Genomic DNA, 25,416 nt, shown 5'->3' with positions numbered 1-25,416 from the left:
ATTCTCAATAGTAAAATACTAGGCAGCCATAACCCCCACAGGAAACAGGAGATGACGAGGAAAACATTTCAAAGAGATTTGCTGGGAGGTGGTAGTGGCATATGCCTTGAATTCCAGCAGAGGCAGGTGGATCTCTGTGTGTTCAAGGCCAGCCTGGTCTACAAAGAAGTGAGTTCAAGGACAACCAGGGCCATTACCCAGAGAGACCCTGTCTTGCGCTGCCGAGGTAAGTCTAACACTGAAGGAGAGCTTTGCCCTTGCAGGAACACTCACAGCTCAACAGAACCTGGAGAAGACAAGAGCACTTTTGACAACCATGAGGGCCTTAGGGACAAAAGTCTGAAGGCAATTTGAGGGCCACATCAAATCTCTCAGAGATTTACTTCATTCGAGTCACAAAGGGTTGAAGAAAGAAGACAAAAACTAGAATTTGTGGCTGTTAGTCACGATTTTGTTGAACTAGGTAACCGAGAAAATGATGACATTTAAAATGTGTTCGAGTCACCCTGATCTGCCAATAGCTCCAGGTCCTGGGAACAGCAAATGAGAAAAGAAGACAGAAATTCCCACCTTGCTGGGCTTCAGCTGTGACTGGGGAATGCCCCTGCCAGTTCCTGTGTTGGGAGTTTGGTCCCAGCATGGTGATGCTGACATGCTGGAGGAGGGCCAACTATCCTCAGATGGTCAAGCATTCTTCAAGTACATTATTTCCCTCAAAGAACAATTTATTGTAAAAGGGCAAACCAGGTTGCTGTCTGCCTCTGGCTTGCTTCTGATAGTGCAATCTCTGCGTCCATTCTAGCTATTGTGAAGCCACTGGCTAGGAGGCAGGGCCATGTTCTTGGCCCTCCTGAGTTATGAGACAACGTTCTTTTCTACACAAGTCATCCACCTTCTGGTATTCATTATGTGATGGAAAACTGATTAATGTGTGTCTCCTGCTGCTATTTTTAAAGAAATTCTCAGATGTACTGCGTAGCACACTGTCAGAAGAAGCTTGACACATGAAGAATGAAGTCAACAAAAGCAAGAGCCAACGGATCCAGCAGAACACAGCAGACAACACTGGCTCACTCACAGCTCCAGTCGGCTAGCCAGCTGAACTTCAAGATAACAGCACTTAACACTTGCAAAAAGGGTGGAAAAAAACAGAAATTTTCAATCAGAAGTGAAAAAAAAAATGGCAGGCTCGCTTGGGAAAAATAAAGATCTTAAAAACTAAGACATGATAATGTAAAACCAATAGTCAGTGGTTGGGTTTTCAGAGAGATTAGACACAGTAAAAGAGACCAGTGGTAAAATGAAACCATTCTGTGCATAGTAAAGTATATATAGAGAGATGTGACTAACAGAAAGGAGTCTGTGGGCTGCTATGGGGCAATGCTCTTGTACATTGTAAAGATATGTCACTAGTATTTGGCTTAATAAAACACTGATCAGGCGGGAAGTATAGGTGGGACAACCAGAGTAGGAGAATTCTGGGAAGAGGAAAGGCAGAGATGCAGTCACCAGCCAGAAGCAGAGGAAGCAAGATGAGAATGCCTTCTGAGAAAAGGTACCAAGCCACGTGGCTAAACATAAATAAGAAGTATGGGCTAATTTAAGTTGTAAGAGCTAGTTAATAATAAGCCTGAACAATAGGCCAAACAGTTTATAATTAATATAAAAGCCTCTGTGTTTTGGGGACTTTGTGGGACAGAAACTTCCATCTACAGTGGGATATCAGGAATAGAGGAATAAGGTTCAACAAAAAGCAGGAAGCCAGCTGAGCACCTGCATTCACCGCTCTCTGACTGACAGTATGGGACGTGCTGCTAGGGGACCCTGCTCCTATGACTTCCTGCTGTACTGCACCGTGCCCTCAACTGTGCACCAACATAAATCCTTTCTCATGTGAGTTGCTTTTGTTCAAGTATTTCATCACAGCAATGGGTGAAAGAAACAGGAACTTTATCCAACACAATGAAGGATTTTGAAATACACTTATTTAAGAAGTCCCAAAACATCTAAATAAGACAAAGCAGGACACACCAGGGTACAAATGCTGAGGCCAAAGATAAATAAAAATGTCTTAAAAGCAATCTGAAAAGCACTGAACACATCAGGTCTGAGGTTCCACCTTGCACCCCATGAAAGGAAGGAACTTTCTCTCTAGAGATGTACAGGCTTTATCTGTGAAGATGAGCATTACCCGCTACTGAGCAGAGGTGTGCTCAAAACTGCTAGGACCCTGTCCAGAAGGGTGACTTGTAGAGTCCTGTGCATCCACTGAGTAACTGTAGTTAAAGTCTTTTCACAAAGGAAAGTCCAAGCCTGGGGGCTTCCCTGGTGAATTACATGGAACTACCATCAAAAGAGATCATGAAAATCCTACAAAGAACACAAACAGCCCTCAGAGACACCCACTATCCTTCCCCAGGGACACAGTGGGTATTTTTATTCCCACACCTGATTTTCAGCCTTGTCAGAGGTTAGGGACATCAAATGCAGCCTCAGAGGAAACAGAGGGGACACAGCAAAGCAGACACTCTTCCTCTTACATACGGTACTTACAGCTCATCCTCAAAGCAGATCTTGGCAAACTTGTCTCGGCCACCACCACTGAGCAGTCGGTAGGCATAGGTGTCAGGAGGACATGGGGCCCAGTGGTCACATTTTTGCCTTTTGGGGGCTGGGGCTGTAAAGACAAGAACAGGATAATCTTAGAGGTGTACCAACAGCTCTGTTCCAGGACCAACTCCCAGTGTGGTAGGGGAAATTCTAGAAGCAAAATTGGCAGCTGTGTTTAGGTCCTGAGAATGTGTTTCAAGATGCATGGTTGATGTAACTTGTTTTTGTCTTCTGGTAACAACCTGGGATAGTGAACATGGGTACCCATTTCAGAGGTTTTAGGATTGCGGCCCTTAGCTGCTAACTCACAACATAATTAACACTGACTGCTAGGATTAAAGGTGTGTGCTACCACACTGGCTAAAACAAATTTTCAATCTTTTAAAAATGTTTAAAATGCTTTCTGAAAACATAATGGTGAAATGATAAATAAGGAATTTCAGAAGCTGTGGAAACACACAGAAGTTAAACAACAAGGTCAAGAGCTATTCGGGGATTAAAGGAAAAAAAATCTAAAGTATCTTAATAGGACATTATGAATCCTGTAACATCAGAACTTGGGAGGCTGAGGCAAGAAAATTGCTGTGAGTTACAAGATTGTGACTGCTTCAATCAATCAGTCAATCAAAAGAAAAAGATACTAAAATGTATGGAATCCAGCAAAAGTAATTTAAAAAGAGACGTTTACAGCAATAAACTCCCACATCAGAGAATAGGAACATTCTCTGGTAAACACCCTTACACTCATATCAGAGAACCATAAAAAGGAGAAAAAAAAACTAAGTCTGAGGCAGGAGAAGGAGAGAAATAAGACACATCTGAGCAGAAGTGTGTAAGATAGAGAAGACCAAGGAGTGACAGAAAGATCAACGGAGTAAAGACTCATTTTATGAGAGAGAGAGAGAGAGAGAGAGAGAGAGAGAGAGAGAGAGAGAGAGAGAGAGAAAGAGAGAGAGAGATATTTTCAAATAAGAGCATATATGAAGGAAGAGGAATTCTAATGCCACAGGACAGAGAGCTGTTCCCCAGATGAACAATCCTCCTACCCAAACTGGGAGGTCCTAGAAGAACACCATCCATTCTCACAACCTGCCAAGACAAAATCATGAAGAAACAGAGAACCAAACATACCAGTTACAAAAAGAGGCTGAATCAGTAATAAAAAGTCCATCATCAAACACAAGCCCAGGGCCAGATGGTGCCACCCCGATTTCTACCAAACTTTTAAAGATGACCCAGTACATCAATCCTCTCAAACTCTTCAAAAACCTGAAAAGTGGGTGCTTCCAAACCCATTACAGGAGGCCAGCATTATCCTGATGCCAAAGCCAGACAGGGACACTGCCAGGAAATAAAACTACAAGTCAAATTCTTTGATGACCATAGGCACAAATCCCAAAATACTGATTGATCAAATGATGACCATAGGCACAAATCCCAAAATACTGATCAATCAAATGCAGCAGGATATTGAAGGGTCACTCATCATGACAAAGTAGGATCTTTCCTCACTTTGCAAGGATAGTTCAACACATGCAAATCAATCAGCATGAGACCATGCAGATGGGATGAAGGGCAATGACTTCACTGGGGTATCACTAGAAAAGGGGAGGGGAAAACAAGATAAAATTTCACACTTTTTAATGATGAAACTCTCAGTGGATTAAATATGCAAGGGCTCAACACAGTGAGGGCTGTATTGATGCTGAGAGTTGGAACTGTAAGTTTTTCTCTGAAACTAGGAACAAGTTAAGGTATTCTGTCTCACCACATCTATTGAAGCTCCTACCAGAGAAGTTATGAAAGGAAAAACATTGAGAGGCATCAAAACAAGACAGGAAATTAGGTAGTCTGTGTGCTGTGGGCATGATCCAATAGAGAGTACCTGACTCCATGAAAAAACAGTTAAAACTGACAAATTTAGTCAACCTTCAGGACACACACACACACACACATACACACACACACTACTATTTCTGTGTGCTAACAATAAACTATCCAAAAGAAACTGAGGAAACAATCTATAATGACTACAAAGCAATAAAATACCTGGGAACAAATTCAACCAAGGAAGTAAATGCCCTGTGTGTTGCAAACTATAAAACAGAAATAGAAGACAGTTGTAAGTAGTATCACATTGTCTATTTGTGAATTATAATAATGAATATTATGAAAATATTCATACTTCCAAAAGTGATCCACAGATTCAAAATCCCAATGTCACTCTTCACAGAAACAAAGTATGTATGGAGGGCTGGCATGGGTGCCTACTGTTAAACCCAATGACTTGGGCTCACTTCCTGGAAACACATGGTAAAAGATGAGAACTGACTCCCTTGAGTTTTTCTCTGCCCTCCACACAAGGGCTGCTGTCGCACACAAGCTCATACGTGCACAGCCAACCAGTAAAATTTAAGGGGAAAAAAGAAGTTTTATATGGAACCACAGAAGATCCTTAGCAGCCAAAGCAATCTAGAAGTAGTATGCTACCTGATTTTAAATTGTATTACAAAGCGTTGGCAATCAAAACAACATGAAATTGTCATTAAAACAAACATATGAATCAATGGAACAGAAGGGAGAGCTCAGAAATAAACCCCCACATTCAATCTTTCAGTTTTTGCCAGGGATGCATTGACACAAAGAGGGCAAATAGCGCTGACTAGTCTTATGTCAACTTGGCTCACAAACTAGAACTATCTGAAAGGAGGGAACCTCAGTTGAAATAATGCCTCCATAAGATCTGGCTGTAGGATATTTTATTAAGTAGTGATCAATGGGGGAGGGCCCAGTCCACTGTAGGAGTGATTATCCCTGGGCTGGTGGTCTTGCATTCTCTAAGAAATCAGGCTGAGCAAACCCTGAGAAGCAAGCCAGTAAGCAGCACCCCTCCAAGGCCTCTGCATCAGCTCCTGCCTCCAGGATCCTGCCCTGCTTGAGTTCCCATTCTGACTCCCTTTAAGGATGAACAGCACATGTAAGTGTAAGCTAAATAAACGCTTTCCTCCCAAACTTGCTTTTTGATTTTGGGGTTTTTTTTTCGCAGTAATAGAAACTCTAAGACAGAGACCATTTAATAAACAGTGTTACAAAATAGACCTTCTCATAGAGATGGATAAAGCCAAGTCATCGACACAGATTGAGTCCCAGGACAGCCAAGGCTACACAGAGAAAACTTGTCTTAGAAAACAAACAAGCAAGCAAGCAAGCAAGCAAGCAAACAAACAAAAAACAGAGCAAAGAAAGAGACAAGCAACAGAACAGAAAATAGTTCTGGTTAAAGTCCAAAGTACATTCAGAACTCCAGCAGTTCGGCGACAAATTTTAAACCAAATTTAAAAATGGGCAAAGGGATAGCCAAGATGAGACCCAAATCCCATTCCTGTATCTTCCTGGGTGTTTCTAATGGTGATATGTCAGTGTATTAATGAGAACCTTTACTTCTGTGTTCATTTGCAGCTTACTAACAGCATGAAATGTGGTGTGTGTGTACAGTAAAACACTATTCAGTCTTGAAAAGGAAGGCAATTCGTTCACTTTGGGAAAACTGGAGGACATCCTGCCAAATGAAATAAGCCAAGCATAGAAAGACAATTACCACCAAACCTCACTCATTGTGGAATCTAAAGAAGTTAAACTCAAAGACAGAGCCGAATAGTGGGAACCAGAGACTGGGCAGGTTAAAGAGTATGGGAGGGAGATTGGAATGGCTTTGTTAAGAATATGTGTTAGCAGCCTACAAACCACAATCCCAGAGAACTTAGACAACAATGAGGACACTAAGAGAGGCTCACATAGATCTAATCTACATGGGAGGTAGAAAAAGACAAGATCTCCTGAGTAAATTGGGAGCATGGGCACCTTGGGGAGGGTTGAAGCAGGGAGGGGAGAGGCAGGGAAAGAAGCAGAGAAAAATGTAGAGCTCAATAAAAATCAATTAAAAAAACAAAGGAGAGAGAGACAGACAGACAGACAGACAGACAGACAAAGAACACATGTTAGATGAGATCTGGGCTTGTTTGATCAAGAGACTTGCCATGAGACATTAGTTAATACCACATTGTATTATACACTTTGAAACTGAAGGAGCCACCTTCAAATGAAAACAACTTCTAGCCAAAAGCCTTGCTGCTGAGTGTCGGTCAGACCCCCCGTTGTGTCTGCACCAGTTAGAATGTCACTCTGTACACACAGATTTGACTCTTCAGTTTTAAAGTTAATCAGTTTATTGAAAGGAGCCATTCAGGCCAGCAAGAGAGCCCAGCAGGAAAAGACACTTGGTGCCGACTCCCCAGAACCTGCATGATGGAAAGAGAGAACCAATTCTCATTGTCCGCTGACCCCCACACCTGTGCTACAGCAAGCACACACACGTGTGTGCATGAGGATTATAATTCTTTTAAAAAATAGGAACCATGATGGAGTGAACGGCTTTATCCATGGAAGAACCTGCTGAAACAGGTTCAGGGATGTCCAGCATGCTGTTGTGTCCCTGATGGACAAGACCCCCGACTTGGCCTCTTGGAACCACAGTCCTCTGTCCCCAAAAGGAAAAAATGGCAGAGATGCTTCCTCTCCTTCAGTCTTGTCTGGGCTGCTCTTTGCTTGGCCTCTCTCCTTTACTATTTCTATTTTACCTATACAACCATTTCCTTCTGGACTTTTCCATGTACACAAAAGGCATCTGCAAAGTTGGACTATGGATTAAACATCATGCTCAATGTACTTAGTGTGGTCCTTGCCAAGCTCTAGACAGCCCACTTCAAATCAACTATTCAACTCTTAAGACAAAAAGGTGCCACATGTACAATATCTTTCCCACGCTTCTAGATAATCTTAACACTCCACAGCGTGTTTAACAATTTAAACACATTGTGTGTGCTGCATAGCTGTGGGTGTGGCAGTAAACACACCCACACGTGCATAAGCAGAGGCCGGTGGAGGGTGCCAGGTGTCTCCTGCTCTTTCCCTTATTCCTTGAAGACAGGGTCTCATACAGGACCAGAAGCTTGATGCTTTGGCAAACTAGGTGGCCAGTGAGATTCTGGAATTCACCTGTCTCTGCAATGGTGAGGCTACAGACAGCTCAGCTGGGCTCAGTTTTTAATGTGGGTGAACTCAGTTCCTCATGTTTGCATAGCAAACAGTTTTACCCCTGAGTCATGTTCCCAGCCTCTACTTAACAATCTTTAAAGTTTAATAATGATACTCGTTCCTGGGATATAGTCTGAAAATGTATTGAATAAAATTTCTTCCTTTCTTCCTTCCTTCTTTCCTTCCTTCCTTCCTTCCTTCCTTCCTTCCTTCCTTCCTTCCTTCCTATTTATTTGTTTATTTATTTAGTTAGTTTTTTTCAACACAGGGTTTCTCTGTGTAAGCTCTGGCTGTCCCGAAACTCACTTTATAGACCAGACTGGCCTTGAACTTTCACAAAAATCTGCCTGCCTCTACCTCCTGAGTGCTGGAATTAAAGGCATGCACCACCACTGCCCAGCTTCTACCTTTAGATGCAAAAATGCACACTGTTTAAAAGTGGGCGCTTCCCAGTTTCCAGCTCTGCAAACATTTACAGTTATAAAATCAGCTTAGAGAGATGACTCCTCGGATGAGAACATTCTCTCCCTTTAGCACACTGACAGTTCTCTTCATTAGGTGTGACAGCTTCCCTAGGGACAATGCTGTGCCTTGCGTACCTGGCCCATGAATCAGGAGACAAACCCCTCTCCTTCTCCTGGCCCTCCTGACAGCTTTCAGCCAGAGTGCTCGTTACAGAGTCTCCTCCACCAGCTGTCAAGTGGACATGAGCTCTGGAACACTACGTATACCCACAAATACCCTGTTGTTACCCTGCAGGGGGAGCCTCCGACCTTAATGGTTGTTCAAAGAAAAATCCTGTGGACATCACACACTGTCCGGTCCCAAACGACAAGCACTTAGGACAATAATAGTGTGGCCAATTGGAAGAGAAGGGAGCAAAGGAAAACACAAAAGATAGTTTAAGATGGTTATAAATCCAGCTGCAAAATATAAGCAAGCAAATTGAATCTGGTGGCCCTGTAGAGACCTCCCAGAAGTGAGGAAGGCAGCAGCAGCCTGATTGTTGCAGGAGCATGGCTCTCTAAGCCCCCAAACATTCAGAAAGCAGAAAGAAGTTAAATTAGACAGTAGACCTCGGAGTAACAGGCAGAGAGCAAGAAGGCAAACAACATTTCTTTCCCCTAAATGTAGGAAAAAATGTGTAAGATAATCAGTACATTTTGCAATTTAACTATGGCTGCAAGGCTGTCAGCAAACACATTAAATAACAGTTGTCACATATAAAGATACATGTGAGTCATAGGAGTCAAGTCAAGGTCTCTCTGTGTAGCCCTGGTTGGTCTGGAACTTGATATGTAGACCAGGCTGATCTTGAATTCATGAAGATGTATCTGTCTCTCAGTCCCTCTGCCTCTGCAAGGATTAAAGGCATGGGCCTTTCTTCCACACCTTTAAAATTTATCTTTAGAATACATTTTGCATTGTCAACATAGCAGCAAACTCCTCTCAAGTCCATTTACTTCAGATTTATTAAAAATTGTATAACACATTGTGAGACTGGAAGGCCGGCTGGATGAGTCCCCTCCCCCGCCCCTATTTTGTGAGCCCACTTTCCTTAGTCCTCTGGGGATTCTGGCTCCATAGCACCAAGAGCCCAAGTGATGGTCCCAAGAAACATTCGGGCTCTATCCAATCGTGTGACAGTTTCCCAAGCAGGGTGATCGGTTCTGAGCTGGCAGGAAACAGCTCCTTTCCCAGATGCTCACTGCCAAAAGCACATGTACCTGTCAAGACAGCCATGGGCTGGGCTCTCGCTGGACTTTTCCTTGTTCCTCTTTCCTCCTCTGCCTGTCAGTCAAAGGGGTTGGGGCTCTGGGACAGGGTGGGATGAGCAGCCTAACAAAGAAACAAGACCCTGCCTGCTCAAAATACCAGTTACAGATTCAGCAGAGCTCCCCAGTGTATAAATCACAGGGTGTCCCTAGCCACCTTCTGTGAGACAAAGGGGTGAGAAACAAACAGGCAGAAAGTGCCTGAAGATTGACCACAGCACTGGAGCTGCTCGCTGGCAGCTGACACCCACGACTATGTGTGCCTTCTACTCAGAGATTTAAAACGCCAGCTTGGGGTGGAGATTCAATGATCTCTTGCTTTCAGATTCATCAATCACTAAAAGTATATTTTTACCGGTTTATAAACAGACCCTTTTCTGAGTTAAGCTTGTGCTTTAACATGTATAAGATGTATTCTGATTATTCTCTTTTACATTCTTCGAGTGCAGTTTAATATTTGAAATTTCCCTGATGGTAGATAGGTCACCATCTGTAGGAGACAGGTCCCATGCCTGGGGTAAGAAACTGGAGCAGGATCCCGTGCATGGCTAGGGGATACACTCTTGCCTGGCTTGTATCTCATATTGGTACTGCTTCATATGGATGTGCGTGCAGGTGAACATTCTATAAGGCAGGCCTTTGGTTTTCCTCAGAGTCCTTTAGTGCCTATGGCAGTAGTTACCAATGTATCACATAGGTGAGTATTTGTTTTCTTGCAGGGCCTGGGAGTGAGTGGGAAACCAGTATGGTTTTTTGTTATTATTGTTTTGTTTTTCATTAGTATATTCAGCATATGAGTGTAGTCTTCCATCCATTTCCTAGGAGCAGAGACGAGCAGCACTACGTGGATGGAGAAAGGTAACTGCTTCTCAGTCCAAAACCCACAGTTCCCTCCCACCTGTTGCTGTCCCACAAGGTCACCAAGAACCTCACCTCGCTCAGTGCTCCCAATGAACCCTCCTCCTTCCCAAGACAGCTGATAGCTGAAGTCCAAAGGGACGAGCAGAGGCTGAGGTCCCTGGCCCACATGACCCCTGCTTATTCTAAGACCCAGTGGCTCCAGCCTGCCTCCCAGAAGGAAATACTACTTCCAAAACTCCAAACAAGCCTATGGAAAAAGTTTTCACTCCACAAATCCTCTCTGAGGCCAAGTTAACCACAATAAATACAGGTTCTTGGACTCAACCCTAGATCCATGGACTTTTAGATTTCCTGGTGTGCACTCCAAGAATCTGTCTTTCAAATCCCGGATCTGGGTATTGTGGTTTCCCTTACCCTGGAATAAGGGTGATAACCCTGAGGGTTTAGGAGGCATACTAGAAAGTCACGGGGTGATGAGATTCTTTCAGTGTGTGGCAGAGACACCAACATTTGGGCTACATGGCAGCAGCTTTCCTGCAATAGCCATCACTGCACTGTTTCCCAGGAGACTATGCAGTCAGAACTGGACACCAAACGTGTTCTGTTATAGGCCAGCCAGTGGTAAATGTGGGCACAGTGGAAGTCAGAGGACAATGTTCTCTGAGGCCCAGACGTCTATACACCCACCGAGGGGTTGGGAAGAGAATGGGGTTGGGAGCCCATCCATAGGCAGCACCACTGTAGCCTTTAAGCTTTTGTCTGGGTCAGAACATGAGGACGGAGAGATGGGGCGAGGAACTTCAGCAGCAGCAGCCACACCAGGAGTCCTAGACAGGACAGCACAAACAGGGTGCTCTGGCAAGGAAAGAAGGAAAGAAGTCTGGGAAGTGGGGCTCTGTCGTGTCTCTGAGGTCCTCCAGGACTCAGCACCTGAGGTGGTACCCAGACAAAGGAGACAGAACGTGCAGGAAGACCATTAGCTCTGGAGCTGCCTCCCTCGGCATCTGCTGCCCCACCTGTAAGGTCTAGATACAGGTACTTCCACCGAGACTCTGAATACCTACTATATGCATACTTGGAACTGCCAACAGGGTAAGAAGTTTTGCTTCCTTGTTTTCACATTCACACAGTACTCAAAGTATCTTTTTATTAATCTAACAAAACATGAAATGTTTTCACACGAGTTTCTTAGCACTAAAACCTGTCTTACTCTTCTATGGTTGTGAAGAGGTACCATAACCAAGGGAACTTTCTTTTATAAAAGAAAGCATTTAAGGGGGCTCACTTACAGTTTCGGAGGTTTGGTCCATTATCATCATGGAAGGGGCACGGCAGCATCCAGGCAGGTGCTGGAGCAGTAGCTGAGAGCTACTTCCTGGTTCATAGAAAGAGCCAGGGAGGGGCAGCCTTGATTTCACAGGTTCAGCAAGCTGAGAACCAAGGGACAGAGGAAATGTCCCCGAGTATGTCTGATGCAGGGCCTCGCTCAGGGGCATGGAGCAGGGCTAGAGAGGGACTTGGACCAAGGTGGAGCCACGAACTAAAAACGCTGGTAAAATGGCGGTGTCGTTTCCTGTGAAGTGCTAGTTGAAATTCTTGTTGAAGATATCCAGACAGTATTCTGTCTGGACAAAAGCAGCTTCAGGAGCAGGCCTGAGCCAGAGACTTCTTCCAGCGCAGGTCTAAGGCAGTGACCTCCACAAGAGCAGGAACAGGAGCAGGCCCAACACAGTGACCTTCCTAGGAGAAGGCCTGAGCCAGAGACTTCTGCCCGAGCAGGCCCAAGGCAGTGAACTCAGTGGGAGAAGCACCAAGCAAGCAACCTCTTGTGGGAGGAGGCCCAAACAACCCTAGGATTGTAGAGCAGCCCTTGGGAGTGCTGAGCAACCTCCGGGAATGACCTCTGGGGTAACTGGAGCCATGGCCCCGACTGCACCACAAGGACCGACCCTCAGAGTCTTGGATCCACTGGCACCTGGAAGAGAGCTCACCAGAGGCACAGCACCAGCTACACCAATCAGAGGAAAAGATGGGTAGACAAGGTAAGAACATACTCAACACCACAAAGAGCAACACGACACCAATAAAAACTAGAGGCCCTACAACAGCAAGACTGGAACAACCAAACAGAGATGAAGCAGAAGAAAATGACCTAAAATAACTTTAGGAGAATGTTTGAGGCCCTTAAAGAAGAAATGAAAAAGTCCCTCAAAGAAAAGGAGGAAAAGACAAACAAAAAAATGGAAGACATCAACAAATCCCTTAAAGAATACCAAGAAAAAAAGCAGTCAAACAGATGAAAGAAACTATTCAAGACTTGAATACCAAAACAGAGACTATAAAGAAAACACAAACCAAGGGACTTATAGAAACAGAAATTATGAGAAAATGCTCAGGAACCACAAATGTAAGCATAAATAGCAGAATACAAGAGATGGAAGAGAGACTCTCAAGCGCTGAAGATATAATAGAGAAAATAGACTCATCAGTCAAAGAAAACATTAAATCTAACAAAAGCTTAACACAAAACTATTCAGGAAATATGGGACACCATGAAAAGGTCAAATCTTAAAAAAATAGGTATAGAAGAAGGAGATGTTCAACTCAAAGACAAAGAATATTTATTTAACAAAATCATACTCAACCTAAAAAAAGATATGCATAGCAAGATATAAGAAACTTACAGAACACCAAATAGACTGGATCAAAAAGAAGTCCCCTCACCACATGATAATCAAAACACCTAAACATACAGAATAAAGAAATAATATTAAGATCTGCAAAGGGAAAAAAAAAGGCCAAGTAACATATAAAGGTAAACGTATCAGAATTACACCAGATTTCTCACTGGAAACAATGAAAGTCAGAGGGTCCTGGTCAAGAATTATGCAGACATTAAGAGACCATGGATGCCAGCCCACACTATTATTCAATCATCATAGATGAACAAAAGAAGATATTCTATGACAGAACCAGATTTAACCAATTCCTAGCCACAAACCCAGCACTACACCAAGTACCAGAAGAAAAACTACAACCCAAGGAAGTTGACCACATCCACAAAAACACAGACAATAGATGATCTCACAGCAGCAAATCCCAAAGAAGGGAAAAACACACACAATAACATCACCACCAACAAAAACTAAATTAACAGGAGATAGCAATCACTGGTCATTAATATCCCTTAATATAAATGGACTCAACTCACCTATAAAAAGACACAGACTAACAGATTGAATGTGAAAACAGAATCTATCTGTTGCATACAAGAAACATACCTCAACCTCAAAACAGATATTGCCTCAGAATAAAGGGCTGGGAAAAAATTTTCCAATTAAATGGACCCAAGAAGCAATCTGGTGTAGCTACCAATCAAAAGAGACAAAGAAGGACATTGCATATTAGTCACAGGAAAAATCCATCAAGAGGAAATCTCAATACTGAACATCTATGCCCCAAATATAAGGGCACCCTCATATGTAAAAGAAACACTTCTAAAGCTTAAATCATACATTAAACCCCACACACTAATAGTGAGAGACTTCAATAGTCCACTCTCACCACTGGAAAGGTCAGTCAGACAAAAAAATTAACAGAGAAATAAGAGAACTAACAGATGTTATGACTCAAATGGACTTAAAATATATCTATAGAATATTCCATCCAAACATAAAAAACATACCTTCTTCTCAGCACCTCATGGAGCTTTCTCAAAAATTGACACATACTAGGTAACAAAAAGCCTCATGTATCTTATCGAATCACCATGGCTTAAAACTAGAATTCAACAGCAACACTGATTCCAGAAACCCCACAAACTCATGGAAATTAAACAAGGCTCACCCGAACCATCAATGGGTCAAGGAAGGAATTAAAGACTTCCTAAAATTCGAGGAAAAATAAAACAGAATAGTGAAAGCAACCTGAACAAAAATATCACCACACCCAACATCAAGCTATACCATAGAACCATGCTCTTACAAACAGCATGGTCCTAGAACGGGGTCAATGGAATAGAACTGAGGACCCACATATTAGTTTAGACTTACACAGCCACCCAAGTTTCTACAAAGATGCCAAAATACACATTAGAGAAAAGGCAGCATTTTCAACAAATGGTGCTGGGAAATCTGTGTTTAACATGCAGAAAAATGAAATTAGACCCTCACCTTTCACCCTGCACAAAACTCAACTTCAAATAATCAAGGACCCCAACATCAGACCTGCTGTGAAATTGCCATATTGAATAAAATCTCCTCTTTGCCTTTTATTATCACTTTTTTAATTAAAAATTTCCACCTCTTCCCCTCCTCCCATTTCCCTCACCCTCCCCCCACTCCTCCTCTACCTCCCTCTCCAGTCCAAAGAACAGTCAAGGTTCCCTGCCCTGTGGGAAGTCCAAGGTCCTCCCCCCTCCATCCAGGTCTAGGAAGGTGAGCATCCAAACAGGCTAGGTTCCCACAAAGCCAGTACATGCAGTAGGATAAAAACCCAGTGCCATTGTCCTTGGCATCTCAGTCAACCCTCCTTGTCCGCCACGTTCAGAGAGTCCGGTTTGGTCGGGTTTGATCACACGCTCCATCATTCCCAGTCCAGCTGGCCTTGGTGAGCTCCCATTAGATCAGCCCCACCGTCTCAGTGGGTGAACTGAACAGAGAATTCTCAACAGAAGAAGTTCAAATGGCCAAAAGACACTTAAGGTCATGCTCAACCTCCTTAGCGGTCAAGGAAATGCAAGTCAAAACATTGAGATACCATCTTACACCTGTCAGAATGGCTAAAATCAAAAACACTAATGATAGCCTTTGCTGGAGAGGATGTGGAGTAAGGGGAACACTCATCCATTGCTGGTGGGAAAGCAAACTTGTGCAACCACTTTGAAAATCAGTGTGGTGGTTTCTTTTATTATCACTTTTATTGTCTCCTTAACTAGTGTCTTGGGGAGAGGAAGTCAAGTCTAGCTCTTGAGGCTGCCAGAACCCAGGTTTCTAATTGTAAGAGCCTAGAGTCATAAGAACATCTTACACAATTCACTCTCACCATAACGGCTTCATATTGCTAAAGCCTTGCGGCTACTGGTTACCATCAGACTGCACAATGTGCATGTGGCTCCCACCTCTGCCCTGCAGCATTTTCAACCTCCCACTCAGTGACCTTTACATTATAACCAGCCCAGGGGTACAAACTACAGGATGCTTACTGATTCTCAGAGCAAAAGTATTACCTATGAGCACCCCTGTCCTCAATCAGCCAGAAGTCCTCCTGCGTCGAAAGTAGATGTGTGTAGAAATGTTCCTGGCCGTTCCTTTACACTACAAGTATTTGCAGTGTATCTCACAGAGGTCTGGTGCTGGCCTCAGGTGAAAAGTTCAAAGGGTCTCCCGAAAGCTCAGTAATCAAATTAGCAACCATTTAAACAAATTCTTTCAAACTAAATTAAAAGCAAAACAAATTGTAATGAATATTTTTTAAATTTGCAAAAAGGGCTAAATGAAGACAGGCAGAACCCTTACACTGAATAGGAGTCCCCAGTTTTTAGACTACCTCAGGCAGAACCCTTATACTGAATAGGAGTCCCCAGTTTTTAGACTATCTCCTGATGGTATCTGCAAGCTAAGGCTGGGGCTCCAAAGAAATCTCAGCAAGGCACACACCTCTGGGGCCTCTGATCAGGTTTATAAAACAAGCTGGTCCCAGTCTACCTGAAAAGCTATCAGAAACAGGAAGAGCCAACATTTAACAACACCCCCAGTGCCCTCATCAGGTTTTACTTGTGGTGGATATTACTCTCTGTGTCCTGTAGATCCCAGCAGGCCTTCTCTGGACCCTATTGATGGAGGAAGGTCATTGGTTAAAAATAAAGAAACTGCTTGGCCCTCATAGGTTAGAACATAGGTGGGTGGAGTAAACAGAACAGAATGCGGGGAGGAAGAGGAAGTGAGCGCAGATGCCATTTCCTCTCCTCTCTGAGGCAGATGCCATGCTCTCCTCTCCAGAGCAGATGCGATGAAGCTCTGACCCAGGATGGACATAGGCTAGAATCTTCCCAGTAAGCACACCTTGGGGTGCTACACACATGAACAGAAATGGGTCAAGCAGTGTTTAAAAGAATACAGTTTGTTTGTTGTTATTTTGGGGCACAAGCTAGCCAGGCTATCAGGAGCTGGGGCGGCAGGAACGCAGCCCGCAGCTCCCACTACAGAATGGCGCCCACATGGATAACTGCATCCACAGAAAGCCTGAGAAAGGTTGGGAAAGAATAGAGTAAAGCATGTTTTCTGAAATTTTCTCACCAGGAATGCTGGGAACACTACCACTGACCTAGCTACAAGGCCTGGCAGCATCGGCTATGCTTACCCTACACCAGCTTTGCCTGTGCTAATACCAGCATGATTTATCTCCCCAAATCAGGTTTCTCTCCCTAGGGGAGGCTCCACAGCAGGGACAGGCCAGTGCACAGCCATCATAACTACAACCATAATATTTGGGTTACTAATGTCTCCAGCACACCCCCATGGGATGGCAGAAGCTGAAATCACTCTGCTAAGAAGCCTTCAGTCAAGGCTGGCTTGCCAGGCCACATCTGCAAGACAGGCTTGAAAGTACACATAAAAGCAGAAGGAAATGAAGGAGACAACAAGCTTCTGAGGTTACTCCATGACCTCTGCGTGTGCGGCTCCCTCCACAACATGTACCTGGGAATTAGGTGTGACACAGGCAAAGGCCATACAAAAATTGTACTGAAAACCAAAATGCCTAGTCAGAGCCAAGGCCAATGAAGGCCCTTTTGCTTTTTTTTTTGGTTAAAAAAATGTAATTTTTTTCCCCTCTGAGTATTATCCAAGGCCCAACTCTGCTTAACTTCTGCAACCAGACAAGACCAGGTATATTCAGAGCAGTACAGCCCTAGACAAAAATGAATCAATTGATCAAAAACGGCACCAATGATTCTTTTTAATCATTATCTAGTTTTGTGCAAATTAATTTTTAGGCTTTATTTCCATGTTAAAAATACACTGCCTTCCAGATATAGCAGCACACACTTGTAACTCTATCACTCTAGGAGGGAGAAGCAAGATCTTCTGAAGCCTGGGTGCCTTAGAGAGGGCTTGTCTCAAACAAAACAAAATCCAAACAGCATCTACGTCCACTGAAATTTTTACGGGGGGACACTTTGCTGCCCTGTGTCCCACTGGGTACCCAGAATCATTTTGGATGGCATTCATTCCTCTTAAAGCTTCTTTGTTCTTAAATGCTGTGGTGGTTTGAAAAAAAAAAAGGCCCCCAAAGGGAGTGGCACTATTAGAGGATGTGGTCTTACTGGAGGAAGTGTGTCACTGTGGGGACGGGATCTAAGGTCTTTTGCTCAAGTTTCACTCAAGTAGGTTAACTTCCTGTTGCCTGCTCCAGGACCACGTCTGCCTGGACGCTGTTGTGTTTCCAGTCATGATGGTAATGGACTGAACCATTACAGAAAACTGTAAGTGAGCCACCCTAATTAAATGTTTTCTTTATAAGTGTTGCTGTGGTCATGGTGTCTCTTCACAGCAAGAGAAACCCCCTAAGACAATTGCTGCGGTTTGACTTCCTTCCTCCGCCGACTCTCGCAGACAGAAGTGAAAGGAGAGCCGTGAAGGCCGGTATGCTCAGAGGGACAGCTTTAATAACTGCCTGCCGAGTTCATGAGTGGATTTTGACAACACCCTTTTTTGACGATTTTGATAATTTCCTTCCAAGATAACACACTTTTTTCTGGCATGAGTGTTGTAAATAAAACAGACATTGGGAAAAAGCGCCATGATTCAGTGGGATGACATCAGCAAACTGGAAAGCAGGCTGCCAGCTGGTGCACCTGGACCGTAGCCTTGCCTCCCACTATGGACCCTACACTTCTGTCCAGGCTCCCAGGCTCTGGCATTCTGACCCAGATCATTAATAAACTAATTATCTATGGTCTGAGCATACCTGCTCACAGCACTCAGCGATATACCTGACTCAGTCTTTAGATGGGAGATGCTTCTCTGCTATCCCTGACCATTTTTCCCAACTGTCATTTGTTTCTTGGCTCAGCCTTGTTCCAGCTTCTTCATCCTGAGCTGTGACTTGTAAACAGCCTTGTCTTCCAGAAGAAAGTGTCTTAGAAGCCCGTGTGTGTGTGTGTGTGTGTGTGTGTGTGTGGTGAGCCCACATGTGTATGTGTGTGGTGAGCCCACATGTGTGTATGTGTATGGTGAGCCCACATGTGTGTGTGTGTGTGTGTGTGGTGAGCCCACGTGTGTGTGTGTGTGTATGTGTGTGTGGTGAGCCCACATGTGTGTGGGCATGTGTATACATATGGTATAAAAACTGAGGTTAATGATGTCTATAATCATCTACCTTAATCATTCTTCTTCCTTCTTTATTGTGGAAGAGTCACTCAATTAAATTCTGAAGCTAGAAATGTGGCTAGTCTCCATAAGCCAACTTGCTCTTGAGATTCTCATCTCTGCAGGTGCCACACCCACCCAGCATTTACATGGCTTCTAGGAATCCAAACTCTGCACTTGTTTGTCAAGTGCTTTAAATGCTGAGCCTGTCTCTCTACCCACGCCGCCACCCACCCCCCATTTCTTCAGCACTCACCTTTGAGGACAGGTCTCTCTCCAATGCTCCGGATACTGTAGAGGGTGTTGGACAGGGGTACCTCAGGAATGAGCTCCGCAAGCAAGTACCCAGAATACCAGGCGCACAGGGAGGAGAAAATAAACACTAGTGCCTTGAAAATACCTGGAGAGAGATGACAGGAGTTCCGAGAGTGACAACCTATCACCACGGACAGCTGGGCATTCTCTTCCCTCCACAGCCTATCATCCCCACCCATTCCTGGTACCCAGACTTCTGGGGAGGCAGTTCTGGTGGGAGAAAGTGAGCACGTGATGGTCCCATGGGCTCTGCAGTAAAAGGCAAGCACCACAGACGAGGAGTGTTTTCTAGAGCGAGCAGGCAGCTATACTGATATGGCCCTGGGTCTGAGTCTCCTCACAGGTCGGTAGAATGTGTGGTAATTAGTCCAGTGTGGGTCTGAGCAGCTGACACCACTGAGGGCCTTTGAGAGACAGGCTCAGCCTTGAACTTGCTCCTGGGGTGGGAACAGAACCTCCAGAGGGTAGTCTTCATTTCGCTGTTTGGCATTTCTCTGTTAAAAATTACACCAAGGGACCCTGAGCATATGCAGCAATGACAGGTGACTCTCATAAAGTTCCTCACCTGTCTTAGAGTCTCAGAGAGACCTGAGAGGCACTCAAGGATCCTGATGGTAGGAGGTCCCCAAAGACCTTAGTATGCTGGCTCGCTATCAAAATCACCTGGCCACAAGGAGCTACAGATATGGAAGACATCACCCTCCTCCTTGGTGCCACAAGCCTGGTTCAGCCATGGAAATGAAAAGAGGAAAGGGGGTATAGAAGAAGGAACAATGAAGAAAAGACAGAGCTAGGCAGGAAAGGGGCTGTGGAAACTGGGGGAGACCACAATCTAAAGGTTGTCAATTACAAGTACAGAGGCATCCCAGACTTGCCAGAGTATTTCCTCCCTGCTCAAAGCCCCAAAGAGAGGTTCTGTCACTGTGAGCTCGACAGCTGAGGACAGTGGTCAGGACAGCTCTGGGGCCCATGAAGATGAAACAGGTGATCTGAGTGAGCCAAGTCTCACACATGTGTTATATGTAGTAACACTGTGTCCCCAGCTACTGGTGCTGTTTGGGAAGGTTATACGAACTTCGGAGGGGAACTTTGCTGGAGGAAGTATGTCACAAGGGACAGGCTTTGAAACTGTCTTCTCTCTCCGTGTCTCTGTGTCTCTGTCTCTGTCCCTGACGGAGTTCGGGAGCTTGACTGTGGTTCTGAAATCAGGGCCCAGCCTTTTCTCATATGGTAATAAAGTCATCAACTGGAATAAGCACCTTTAGTTCATTTGCAACACAGAGAAGCCCGGGGATAAAGGCCAGCACTTGGCACCAGGAGGCCATAAGTTGGTATCAATGTACTTTGTCCTCAGAGATAAGAGCTCTGTGCAAATGTGAGTGCATGTGCATTTGTGTGTACACGTATGTTCCAGCCTCATCCTTACTATGAGACGCTCAGGGCCTCTGAAATCTGGCCATGTCACTGAAGAGTCACCAGCCAATGCTACACAGAGGATCTTAGGGCTCACCTCTCTTTCATTCTCAGAGGCTGCCAATCACTATTTCCTGAAGAACTGAACTGTGGGTGTACCAAGCAGTGAGGCTGAATAGCACCCAAATTTCTGTGCTGAAGTTCTGTTTGTCAGGACCTCAAAATGAAGCAGCAGGATGTGGTTGATGACTGATGACAGAATCTTTTTTTCTTTTTTTTGGAGACAGGGTTTCTCTGTAGCTTTGGAGCCTGTCCTGGGAACTAGCATGTGTAGACCAGGCTGGCCTCAAACCCAGAGATCAGCCTGCCTTTGCCTCCCGAGTGCTAGGATTAAAGGCATGCACCACTGCCACCCAGCCCAATGACAGAATCTTTAAAGAAACAGGTAAATTAAAATGAGGTCATCTGGAAGAACTCTGGCCCAACATGACTGTGTCTTTTCGAAAAGAAGTGATTTGAAATAGACACACTTGCAGGGAGCGCTTTGGTCCTGCTAATGGATTTCCTCCAATCTGTTTGTCCCTGGTGCCTGCCCACATGCATCTAAGTGCCTGGCCACACCCATGCCTCTTAGACCTGGGAAGCTAAGAAGGCTGGGGCTGGAGTCATCTTTCAGTAGTCAGCTGACTTTGGTGCCCACTGCCTATCCCATTCATTGAGGCTTTTAGGCAGGAAGTGCTGCCACAACCCACCTTGCCAACATCCCAGTTGAGGGAGAAGGCATCCACCAGCTGGCCCCACAGAGACAGTATCATGGCAGCTTCCCAGGCCCAGTAAGAACAAATCTGCCTCTGGACAGATGAACCCATGACAAGGGCTACTCCAAGAACACTGCAAATCCTTAGCTCACCAAGGTGGGAGTAACACAGCCCCTCCTCCAACATCACATTTCCTGAAAGCTGTGGATGGAAGGACCATATAGCTCTTGTGTGTGTCGGACAGAGCGACTGCAAGCTTTCAGGTTCCTCTCTATGTAGCCAGGAAAATGTATTCCCGTCATACTGTATAGAGATAGTGAAACCATTCTTCCGAAAGAACTAGAATAAAAGACAGTGCCCTGCATGAGGGATGGGCTCCATTTGCATTCACTTGTCAAGGACAGGGACGGGTTCTGAGAAACGTCATTGTGAGAAGATCACAGAAATCAGTCACACAAAGTAAGGGGTTGTGCTGTGACCGTACAATGTCACGCTGCCCTTGTTCACATGGGTGCACATAGGCAATGCACCTCCACCCACGGACACTCCAGGACACCCAAGTCAGTGCTGACAGTGAGGCAGAACCAGAAAAGAGGCCCGGTGAGAAGTCAAGGATAGTTCCCCTTCCTCAGCTTGCCATGCGTGCACACACCTGCCGTGGCTCCCTAGTGCTGCTCTCCCTAGGGGAGCTGGCGTCTTCACAGGAGAATGAGAAGGGAATGACAGAAAAGGCAGTCTGAGAGACTCGGGGACTGAGGAAAACAGCGATCTTCCTCCTCACTTTACTACCTTCCCAAGTCTCTCAGCAACGTCGAGTATTCTTAGAAAAGTAGAAACAGGCCTGTGAGAGGGTGGGTGCCTGGGTGCTGTCAAGATCATCTCCCCCTAGTAAGCCCTCAGCTTCACTGTGAGCAGCCAACCCCTTCCCAGATGTTCTGGTTCTAGGGCCTCCCACTGCCGTAGGCTGGTTCCTAGGGACTAAGCCACTTTGCTGACCCCTGCCTGTCCTCACCGGGTGTCTACTCTGTAGGTAGGAGAGTACACAGAACCCCTCCCGGCTGGGTAATAAGAAGAGATGGAGAAAGAGGTATGTAAGCCCTCACAGAAATCTCAGCTCCCATCCTGCACCCCTCTGGATTCTTCTTCCCACCAGGATCCCACAAGAAGTGGCATAGCCAGAGAGCCTTCACCCTTCTGCCTCAGCTTGGCAGTTAGGAAGAGGAAGGGGTGCCGTCTCTTACCCCTAGGCAGGAACAAGCCTAGCTGCACTGGCACTCACCTATAGCAACTGGACGCATCTTCCAGGAACTGCTCTCCTCCTACCTAGCGCTTGGCTGCAATTCCCAGGAGCCTGTGGAGGCTGACCTACCTGACTGGGCTGCCTGTAGATGGGACCGCCCTGTAGGCAGACAAGGGCAGGTCAGTTTCCAGGAAATGGGAGGACCCGTGGACCAGGCAGGTTGAAGGTGCAGCTGGCAGGCTGTGTAGGTGCTACACAGCTGTCAGCGCCCTGGAGCTCCAGGGTCACCTGAGAAGCAGGAGGCACTCCTTGTCCTGCTCGCCTGGGGCCGCAGACAACCGGAGGCCAGAGATGGGGTAATCAGAGAGATCACAGAAGGGTTTACAGCTAAGGGAAGACATGGTGCCCCTTAACCATCCCTGACCTTCAGGTACTATTTTACAAAAGGAAATGAAGTACAATTTGGCTCAAGCCTTATGAACGCAGAGTTCCAGAACGAAGCCCCCCCTGCTCTGAATTTCAAGGCTCTATATTGTTTCCAAAGCAGTCACACTGCCCACTTGCTGTGGTATGGCCCACCATGGTGCCTAACCCCTACCTTCTCCTTTACTGATAGGATGATTGGGGAAACGAGGTAAGAGAGAAGGTCCCCTAGGACATGTATATACAAGGACATGGGACTCACAGTGTCGGAGGATGGATAAAGACTTCCGAGAAGGCTACCCTACCCATCCACCTGAGTAGGCACAGTGCTTGCTTACTGCCCAGAGTATATGTTCATTCCAAATGCCCATCAGGTTTTCATAGAACTTTTGACTCATTCTAGAAATGGTGGTCTCAAGTCACTAAGGGAAGGTAAGACTCCAACAGCAGATGGTCACCCCAGTCCAGCTGCTGTGGGAATTCTATGTCACCTCTCTTCTTCCTCTTCCAAGAAACCCAAAGACTGGAGCCACACAACACAGGGTGCCCTAACATATGGGAACATCCCTCTACAATATTTTAGAGGAGAAAGAAGTTGTGTTGGCCATAACAATATGGTTAGTATTGAATGCCAAACTGAGAAGATGTAGATTCACCTAGGAGACAAATCTTTGAACATGTGTTTGAGGGGTTTTCTAGATTGGTTAATCAAAATAGGAGGACCTACCCTGGGACTGGGTGGCATCATTCCATGATCTAGAGTCCTGAACTGAAGAAAACAGAGAAAGTGTGCTGGGCACCAGCATTCATCTCCCTCGTATTCCCAACTGCAAATGTAACTGTCTTCACTCTCCTGCCACCAGGACTCCCCACCATGAACTGTGAGCCAGAACAAACCCTTCTCTACTTTGCTTTATTGCAAGGGTGTTCCTAAGACTTTCTGTGTTGTCACACCCAAGGAGACAGAGGACACAGCCTGTTCACATCTGCTGCAGACCTCCCAAATCAGAGGGACCAAATGACAGGGACCTTCAGTCAGGCTTCTTCCTGAAGACTTAAGTGTTGTCCCAGTCCCGGGCTGAGTACAATAGCTATACACTGCAGAACACACAGTGCTCTGTAGCACCAAAGCCAGGCTCCACCTCTGTCCATCAGCTTCAAATGACAAACCTGCGCCTCTATCATCACCTTGGTTCCATCTACCGAGAATCCTACCTCCCTTCGCCTCACTTGACTTCAGCGGTGGAACTTTTATCTATGGGTTTGTCTTCATGCATTTTAATTAAGATTAAAAACACATAAAGGTAGCCTTCTTAGCCTTTGATTTTATTATTATGCGTACATGCCTACATGAGTTTATGTGTGTAGGAGCCCTCAGAGATCAGAAGAGGACTCGAATCTCCTGGAACTGGAGTTATAGATGGTTGTGAGCTGCCATGTGGGTACTAGGAGCTAACCAGCGTCATCTGCAAGAGCAACTAGTGCCCTTACCTACTGAGCCATCTCTCCAACACCCTTATCCTTTACAACAGCTAAGTTTGTATTACTGATCTCCAGAAATTGTCATCTCTCAGAGTTAAAGCTATGCCTAAGAAAAAAATCAACTCTCGCTCTTGTGTCCCATTGTGTTCCTTCTCACTTCTCTTTTCTCTCTCTTGCCTTCCTCCTCCTCCTCTTTTTTTCTCTGTCACCAAAGGGTATGTGATCCAAAATTAAGTCTTTGCTCCATTAAGTTGATTCCCTCAGTGTTTTATTACAGTAATAAATACCTGACAAGCACAGCACTTGGGCCTATCATTACCTGTGTAAGAATCCTTTGTCCTCTAAGACTCTGAAGCAGCCAGAGACTTGGCTAAGTTGGAGGTGATTTCAATCGTTCTCGGCTGACCAGCTATGAAAAAAAAAACAAAAGGCTCTCCATGTCCTTGAATTTGTATTCCAGGAATATGCAGTGTGGTGAAAGGGCTGAGTCTATAGAACTCTTCCAAACTAGAGGGGAGTGCATTCATTTCTGTGGTCGAGAAGGGGGATACAGCCTAGACAGAGAATCCCAGTAAGAGGCAGAAGTAACTGTCTAGTTTCTAACCAGTGGGTTAAATGTCTCTTAGCACCAGGCACCGTTTCAACCATGGAGACAGAGACATGGCATGTGGTGTTTTAAGACAAATGTCTCCTCTTAGTCTTTGGCATTTGAATACTTGGTTCCTGGCTGATGGTGCTGTTCGCAGAGTCTTAGGAAGTATAGGCTTGCTAGAGGGTGTATGTCCTTGGAGGCAGGTTTTCAGAGTGCCGTTTCCTTGCAGTTTGTTCAAGTTTGCTTGCAGTTAAAGACCTACTTCCCAGTTAGGCCGGTACTGGAGACAAAGGTTAGCATCTAACAATAGCCTCTATGGGGTTCTCTGCTTGCATTTCCTTAATAATTAACTGTCCCCCTATGCGGCTCTACTCTCTGCCTTGCATTCTTTCAGGGACAGTGAAAAGCAGCTGCATCTATCACAGGCTTTTGCAAACTCTCTAAGTTGACATTCTATTGTCCTATAACCAAAAGTCGTAAACAG

The 25,416-nt window shown here is 45.1% G+C and overlaps 1 protein-coding gene across 1 annotated transcript in view; it reads right to left on the bottom strand.

Annotated features, from left to right (window-relative positions):
- Positions 1–22,550, bottom strand: part of Fam3b (FAM3 metabolism regulating signaling molecule B) — a 30,205-nt gene extending 7,655 nt beyond the window's left edge. The window contains exons 1-3 of the mRNA XM_057765903.1: positions 22,475–22,550; positions 18,966–19,109; positions 2,554–2,677 (exon numbers count right to left, since the gene is read on the bottom strand). Coding sequence (XP_057621886.1) covers positions 2,554–2,677; positions 18,966–19,109; positions 22,475–22,493 — 287 coding nt within the window. The 5' untranslated portion in view covers positions 22,494–22,550. The remainder of the gene's footprint in view (positions 1–2,553; positions 2,678–18,965; positions 19,110–22,474) is intronic.
- Positions 22,551–25,416: the final 2,866 nt, after the last annotated feature.

This window comes from Chionomys nivalis, chromosome 3 (assembly GCF_950005125.1).
Source record: "Chionomys nivalis chromosome 3, mChiNiv1.1, whole genome shotgun sequence".
Taxonomy (NCBI): domain Eukaryota; kingdom Metazoa; phylum Chordata; class Mammalia; order Rodentia; family Cricetidae; genus Chionomys; species Chionomys nivalis.
Note: the sequence above shows the minus strand (reverse complement) of the source record. Positions and strands in the feature narration are given on the sequence as shown.